Source organism: Cibotium barometz, chromosome 31 (genome assembly GCF_041138505.1).
Source record: "Cibotium barometz isolate CiBa-2024 chromosome 31, ASM4113850v1, whole genome shotgun sequence".
NCBI lineage: Eukaryota > Viridiplantae > Streptophyta > Polypodiopsida > Cyatheales > Cibotiaceae > Cibotium > Cibotium barometz.
The window spans coordinates 27,904,820-27,913,097 of NC_141076.1; the positions used below are offsets into that span (position 1 = coordinate 27,904,820).

At 43.1% G+C, this 8,278-nt stretch overlaps 1 protein-coding gene across 1 annotated transcript; it reads right to left on the minus strand.

Annotated features, from left to right (window-relative positions):
* Positions 1 to 1,171: 1,171 nt before the first annotated feature.
* LOC147620694 (E3 ubiquitin-protein ligase RING1-like) lies at positions 1,172 to 3,046 on the minus strand. The gene has a single exon (XM_086824963.1). It carries the CDS (start codon positions 2,789 to 2,791, stop codon positions 1,421 to 1,423), a length of 1,371 nt encoding a protein of 456 aa, XP_086681089.1. The 5' UTR covers positions 2,792 to 3,046; the 3' UTR covers positions 1,172 to 1,420.
* Between the last annotated feature and the right edge of the window lie 5,232 nt (positions 3,047 to 8,278).

The window sequence follows — 8,278 nt, forward strand, 5'->3', positions numbered from 1 at the left end:
CAATATTCAGCCCAGTGTCAGTGAAAGAAAACATTGCTTGCCCTGCTGTCAAGCTTTCTCACACTACCCACCCGGACATCATCATGTCAAGTGCCCCCCATCACTATCCTCACTACTAGTATCATGTGGCTCACAAGTAATACCATAGATTGCATATCAGCAAGCACTGCTCTCAAAAAAAGTTCATCAAATTACATTTCTCCAACTCCACACATGCACAGCAAAGCCCTTGGATTCTTGAACTAAGGACAGATCAGAAAACCTCAAGTAGGTGACATGTCTTGCATGTCTCGTGGCTAGATATGGACCTGCTGAACTATGGATCCACACCTATAAGGACTATGAATCGCAGAAATACCTGTGACACATCGCAGTGAGGTTATCGCATCTGTAGCCTTACCGTTTGTTTTCCAAGACAACAGCAAGTACAGCTGTTGATCCTGCTGAGCAACCTAAACAATCAGTAAGCACACCATTCCTATCAGGCTATAAACATTTACCATCAGCCACTCCTGGACCAACATTCATAAGCACTTGAACGGTCAGGATTCTGAGCACAATGATGGGAATGCCCAAATCTACTACCTGATAAGGTTACACACCTTGCAAGGGCAGCTGTTCACCCACTCAAACCAACATACGAAAATCCCTGCACTCTCCAAACATTGCGAGTGATATATGACTGCAAAACCTGTTGGTGGGAACAGATGCATTACTGTCAGATCATTAGAAGTCAGACCAGAGAGACAACTATAACTGTTGTCAAGTGTCTACCCCTCAAACTCAGTGCATATGTACCTGCTCAGAATTCAAAGGTGCAACTGCAGCTCCTCTAAGCAACTGTTCTTTTTACTCCTTGTGTAGATCCTTCTCTAGACACACTGTGGTACCTGCCCCAAGGTGGCCTGGTCTACTCACCTGAAGGTATCACAGCTTGTAGCCGCAAAGAGGCACAATACCGACAGGGGCCTGCAGGGATTTGAACTTCTAAGCAAGCATTTTTCCCTCAATATTGTACAATAAATGAGCGTGCATGACATAACTTCCATTACAGTTAAATTAAAATAAGTTGAACACAATACTCTGACAATGGTTCATATAACACTACAGCTAAGCATGAGAGTTCTACCCCCCTTGAGTACCCAAAACACACAAGAAACTACACAAAAACTTGAAATTTAACCTAGTTAAGCACTATTAAACAGATTTCTTGTGAAAAAGCTAGTCCTACAGTCCTTCCATGTCATGGGAGCACAACCATAGAGTAACTGTACAGAGTTCAAATAAGTGTTCTACGCATACTATGTGCCACTGCTTGAGTGAAAAGATAAATAGCAAAACCAATTTGAAATGATTATTATACGGTAGTGCTGCCTTCAGGTCAGACAAAAGAACTCTTTTCTGCGCAAGATCTACCCATTCAATGCCAGCGCCTCCTGGCACGTTGGTTGGGACTTGAATGGGCATGACCACTTGTCGCAGTTGAGGAAGAGGAGGAACAGCTGTGCTCAGAAAACCAATTGAAAAAACGATTTACCCACCTGTTATTTTCTCCGCGCCTTGAATTGCTGCTTCTCCTCACATTTTCTGTAGGAGATGAGGTGATTGGTATCATATTGTTTCTGTTATCAATATCTGTTGAAGGCGCTGGCAAAACATTGGATGCAAGGTCAGAAACCTCTCTATCGAGGTCATGCTGGATAGCCACATTTCCGATAGAAGAGACAGAGCTTGTCGAGGGCCGGGAGGCAATCTCAGATGTCAAATCCGTGACATCTGAGTCATTTTCATTCAGATGGTCTTCATGTGGACTACCACCAAGACCCCACAGCATGACAGAGCGCACATGGATACCAGACCTTAAATCTCCAACAATAGCCAGACCAAACTCACCTCCATTTTCTTCACCTTCAACTCTAGTTCGCCAGGGCCGGTTGCTGCGCTCTACTGCGCTCTGCAGCTGGCTCGGTGCTGACTCCTCAGCTGGCATCTCATGCCTGCAGATGGGACAAGATCTGTGAAAGGCCAGCCATGGCAGGATGCAATCTGAATGGTAGAAATGCTTGCATGGCATCTCCCGAACATCACCACCAATTTCAAAAGCCTCTTTGCAAACAGCACAGTGAATGTCATCAGACTCAGAGCTCTGCTTTTTGAACCTGACCACGGGCATAGCATCCACAGCAGACTTGGAAGCAGGGGCGGAACCATGCCTGCCACCATCCCTATCTCCAAGATGTTGGATGAAAGCTTCAAGACCTGCGCCAAGGAGAAACTCTCTGGCATCTACAACTCCCCTTGATGCAAATCTGTCAGCATCGTCATCATCGAAAAAACCTCTTCTGTCTTCATCAAAGAAACCTCTTCTGTCTTCTTCAAAGACACCTCTTCTAGGCAGAAAACCATGAAACCTAGAATTCTCGGCTTCACGCCTTACCTCTCCGAGGCTGAGGCCAGGGTCGGCATTCCTGTGTCCGGCCGGGGCGCTCAGGATGGACATGAGCTCCAGAAGTTGGAAGGTGGAGGACCTGCCGACACCGCTAGGGTTAGGGTGAGCGTTGAGCCTGCTGTGCACTCGCCTCCTCAAAACATCCAACTGGCCTGGCGAGGTCCTTCTGCCGGCCTCCACATCGTTGCCTGCAAGAAAACCTGCGAGCAGGAGTGCTGTTGGAAGCCCTCCAAGATGCTCCAGAAAACCTTCTCTGCAGGAGGGGCAGAGAGGATCCGAGCCTTCTCTCAAGCTCACCCTGGTGCGGCAGCGATGGCACCAGTAGCTTCCGTTAGAAGACATGGCGGAGGCACAATGCAGAGAATCTCAGAAAAACCTCGCTTCTAAAGCCTGCAAACAGGGAGACGAAGAGAAGATAGGGATAAAGATAACGCTTGTGCAGAGAAAAACGGAGGCAAAGCAAAGAAGAAGATGACCAACGCAGCGTGAAGAACAGGACAAAGGAGAAAACGCGTAGCTTGACGATACGGACAGGGCAAAGGATCTAATCATTCAGCGTGTGTAGAGCGAAGGCGCGTCGGATTTTCCTACGAATATGTCATAGCCGTGTCCCAGAGGGCTAAAATCAATTAAAAGTCAAAATTAGAGCACTGGAAAATATATGTTTTTTTTAAAAAAACGAGACATAAAAACATAAGGTTTTCACAAACTGTATTTTTTAGGAATATAAACTTTTTTACCAATAACCAAAAAAAACATTTCTTCTTTCTTGGGAAATTATTTGTAAACTATCCAACTACATATACAATAGTCCACCTTTTACAAAAGCCAGCCTCACATCACATCAAAAAACCTAGTACAACTCTTCACTATTTAGTAGACTAGAGATCTAGTCCCAGCTCTCATCCTCCCACACAAAAGGTCACATATGCTTGGTGTCATGCTCAATTGAGGGAAGGGGAAAGGGGGGATAGTTGGAGAGCTTTCAATTACATCAGGAAACCTACGAGATACTATTCAAATTGACTAAAGAGAAAGGAGACTATGAAGTAATAGGGCAGATTAGGAGAGGGGACAGAAGATTGGGGATATTACCTTGAGTTTGAAAGAAGACACCTCTCAAAGGAGGTTCCAAGTAGAGGGGATCATGCTAGGTATGATTATGGAGAGAGATTTGGAGTTAGAAGAATGTTGGATAGCCCTACAGAATCTGGGCAAGGAAAAATCTCCAGGGTGGGATGGATTGACTATTGAGTTTTTCTTTGCCTTTTGGCCATCCTTAAAAGACTTTGTGTAGGCCACATGCAAGCAGGCATTTGCCATAGGGATGATGGACAAAGACTTGAAAGAGGGGATTGGGAAGTTAATACCCAAACAGACAGCTTGACATAGGTTTAGCCATTAGAGACCTATACCTTTCCTCACAGTTATCTATAAGATCTTGGCCAAGGTCATTGCTCTGAGGATTGGTCCTATTCTGCAAAGAGGTGATATCCAAAAGATAATATGGGTTTATAAAAGGGAGGTCTATCTATGATAACATCTATGTTGCTTTCATGGGCAAAAAAGTAATTCCTTTGTTACAACTGGAAGGAGGTGATGGGCTTAATGAAGTGGGAAGGATGTACAAGGGTCACAGGGAACTCTTTATTCAGCTTAGGGTAACTACTCCCTTAGCCTAGTTGAATGTAAGACTAACCAGGAGGTTGAATAATGAGGGATTGAGATGGATTGGAGATTGTTAGGATAGATCTCAGGTGGGGTGGAAAGATTTGGGGCAAATAAGGGATGAATTTGAGATACATCAAAGAGACTTGCAAGTGGCAAAACAAGCCTTGGAGGAAGTGGGGAGGGGCTCGATTTCTATAGCCTTTAATGGGGCATGCTGGTTGAAGGATTGGACTTGGATTAATGGGGCCAAGTTGGTGAGGGTGGCTACCAATTGCTTGTATGAGGAGATGATTAAGAGTGAGTTGAATGTGAATTACTGTAACAGAATCTAGAGGGTAAGGTGGAGTATAGGTATTTGGAAGAAGAGGTGGAAATTGTTATGGGTCTGAATATACCTTTTAAAAGTATAGACTTTTTCTGGAGAGTATATATGTGGGCTTTTCCTCTTGGCTACAAGTTGGTACACAGCAACTTTACCTCATGGTTTTTGTCCTAGATGTGGTAGACATGCATTCTAGGGATGCCCTACTATGAGGGGGTTATGGAGTAGGATAGATAAGTGGGTGTTTACTAGCATAGGTCTAAGGGGGTCTTGGGGGGACTAGTTAATGGGAAAGCTAATTGGACTAGAGGGGTCCGTTGAATATACCTTTTAAAAGTATAGACTTTTTTTGGAGAGTATATATGTGGGCTTTTCCTCTTGGCTACAAGTTGGTACACAGGAACTTTACCTCATGGTTTTTGTCCTAGATGTGGATTAGCAGTTAAGTGGTAGACATGCATTCTAGGGATGCCCTACTATGAGGGGGTTGTGGAGTAGGATAGATAAGTGGGTGTTTACTATCATAGGTCTAAGGGGGTCTTGGGGGGACTAGTTAATGGGAAAGCTAATTGGACAAGAGGGGTCCGTTGATGCGGTGTTCAATCTAGTTAGATATACTTATTTGTGGGATATTTGGACCTCTAAAAACTGTCTAGTATTTCAAAAGGGTTTATGGTAGGATTAGATGTTGTAGAATCGATGTATAGGTGTGTGCATCACTGTTGGTCTATATATTATGTGAATAAGATGAATGACAATACATTTGTAGAGTTGGTGCAGGCTTTACAAACTAGAATAGGATGAGCCAACATGATGATGGAATAGATGCACATACTAGGGAAACCTAACCAATTCATGGCATGTGGCAAGTATATGTAGGGAAAGATTTGAAGGAGTTGGTGTCTGATAGGTATAGCAAAGCTGGATTGCCAAAGAATGGGCCTAAAACACAAAAGTGGTATCTTAAGGAGAAACAACCTACACACATCTTTATGGCACTGACAAAGAACCCTATTGGAAGAAGGCCTGATGTGAAGATATGGACCAAGAAAGAGGCTATGGAGGAGCAAACTCCTAAGGGGTACACCACTGAGACTTTGCTGATGGGTTGGCTTGCAACTGGTTTATCACATCAGTTGTTGGGAACACACAAAACATTTCTTCTAATAGATGGCAACCATAAAAGGTTTTTGAATTGTATACATGATAATTTATATTGGGGTTGAAAACATATATATTAACACACACACACACACACACACACACACATGCAAACATGTATGTTTGTGCACACATACATATATGTAATATACATACATGCATATTACATATATTCAATATACATACATACATATATGCACACACACACACACATGCGCGCGTGCGCACACAGACACACACACACACACATACACACACACACACACATGTATACATTATAGGGTCTCAAAAAACCGGTGTAATAAGAACCCAAGTTTGGGTGAAAATGAATAAAGAAGTCTCCAAGTGTGAATTTTATCAAGTGGTGAGATGTGAGCTTAATAGTGTTTGGACTCTAGCCAACTAAACATATCCAAAATTGAAGTTTGGGTGTGGGTACAAAGGCAAAAAAGAAGGTAACTATGTGAACCACCTCTTATCTTAGATAAAGGCTCAATTAATTAAATTAAGTAGACAGTTTTTGTGTCGTGCATGAGTATGGTTATCTCTATATTATATAAAGCATGAGTTTCACGGGGCTGCTACATGGTAGCAATTGGGAGGCTTGGGCATGCAGTTTGGAGTTTCGAGGAGGGGTAGGGTCCTACACATCAAAGACGGGTGAGGTTACTCATTGGAATAATGGTGAATGAACTATATGTAGCCAAGTGATTGAAGGTTGGTAATTTAACTCAAGAGCAACTCGATCCCAAGTAAAGCTGCCAACTTTGGAAGGCAATGGGACCATGGCCTTCTGGTTGGGATTTTCATTTATGAGAGGGAGATTCTCTTGTTTAACCTTGTTGCAAGGGTCGTATTAAGAGACTTACTATCATGCTGATCATTTAACCTCCTAGTAGCGAAAGCTGCACGCTCGTACTTAACTTCATTGTGGTCCTCGATGTGTCGGGTGTAGAGAGCTATGTGGGCATCTCCAACCCCACAACACACTAATGTCACACACTCTTGAGACAGAGTAGAGAATGAATCCACCACATTAGTATGCAAGCAATCCCTCTCTAGTATCTTTATACATGACCATCTTTTTACATGTGACTACCCAAGACTATGTGTCTAGCTTCTAGTCCAAAACTCCCATATACAAGATTTTTCCTAGTCCCAAGCCAGGACCACACAAGTAGTGCACCCAACAATTGAGACACACGCAATAACAGTGCATGGGGCATTCTAGTCGAGACCTCCGTGATCTTTAGACATTAAGCAGTGTATATTACAATTGCTATGTTCTACGACACTTATAAAAAAATATGGCATGATGCCAAAGTCATGTTCATGTTAAACCGTAGTAGTTAACAGACCCTCCTTTTGTTGGTGGATATTTAGAGTCTTCATGTTAAACCATAGCAGTTAACATACCCTCCTTTCATTGGTGGATATTCAGATTCTTCATGTGTGTGTCCCATCTGTTTGTGTACCCGCATGTGTGTGTGTGTGAACAACCCCTAAAAAGGTTATGTTTGTCCATTTGTTTGTGTACCCACTTGTGTCTGTGTGTGAATGTGTAAACTTATTTATGTGTGTGTGTGTGTGTGTGTGTGAACACACACGTGTATGTGTGTGCACACATGTTAGGAGTGAACAACCCCTTACATATGGAAAAGATAAGCGTGACATGTGTCATGTGTCATGTGTCATGTGTGTGCTTGTAAGTGTGATTTGTTTTAGTCAAACGATAAGGTTGTAAACCTACAAAAAGGCATATACTTGGTGTAAGAACACATCTAATCAAGCTTTATCGAGTCATGCAAATATTCTCTCTCTAAGAGCCTTGTTCTCTCTCGTCATGATCTTTCATCCCCCCTAGCTTCTACAGCGCTTGTGGATTGCATTTTTGGATCCTTCAGTTTGTAGCTAGGATTTACAATCCCATGAAATGACTAGCTTACCTTTGATTCATCTATATGCTGCATGCCCTAGTATCCATTATCGCATCTTGTTCGTGCTTGTGAGGAGGAGATCTTCATTTATGTGCACTAGTTTTGTTGATGGTCTTCAACACTTGAATCAAGTTCATTTCTTGCAATGCCCCTTTCTTCGTGGTGTTGGTCTACGCCTTCTCTAGTTGCACTCTCACTGCTTTATTGTAAAACTACCTAATGTTGACAACTGTCAATAGTAGCTACTCTCTTTCTCTCTCTCTCTACACACACACACACACACACCATGGAGATCTACATCTCTTGTGGATTGCAGTTATGGATCCTTCATTTGGTATCAGAGTTAGGGTTACAATCCATGAAATGACCAGCTTATCTTTGATTCATCCGTATTCTACCTGCCTAAGCATATCCACTACTGCATCTTGTTCGTGCTTGTGAGGAGGATCTCTTTATTGCTGTGCACCAGTTCTGTTGACGGTCTTCAACACTTGAATCGAGTTCATTTCTTGCAATGCCTCTTCTACGATGCCTGTGTGTGCCTTCTCTAGTTGCGTTCTCATTACCTACTGCAAAACTACCTAATGTGGACAACATTAGCTACCTAACATGCTAACTTTGCTCCTCGACCCATTGCGCATCCTTGCCTACCAGTAACACTGCTAGTCAGTTGTGCGTCCCGATATACCTAATCACCAGTCGTCTCGTAGCCCCCAACCTTGCCCTACACACTTGCTG

Coding starts and splice junctions, on each gene's coding strand:
- LOC147620694 (XM_086824963.1), bottom strand. CDS start 2,791: ATGTCTTCTAACGGAAGCTACTGGTGCCATCGCTGCCGCACCAGGGTG.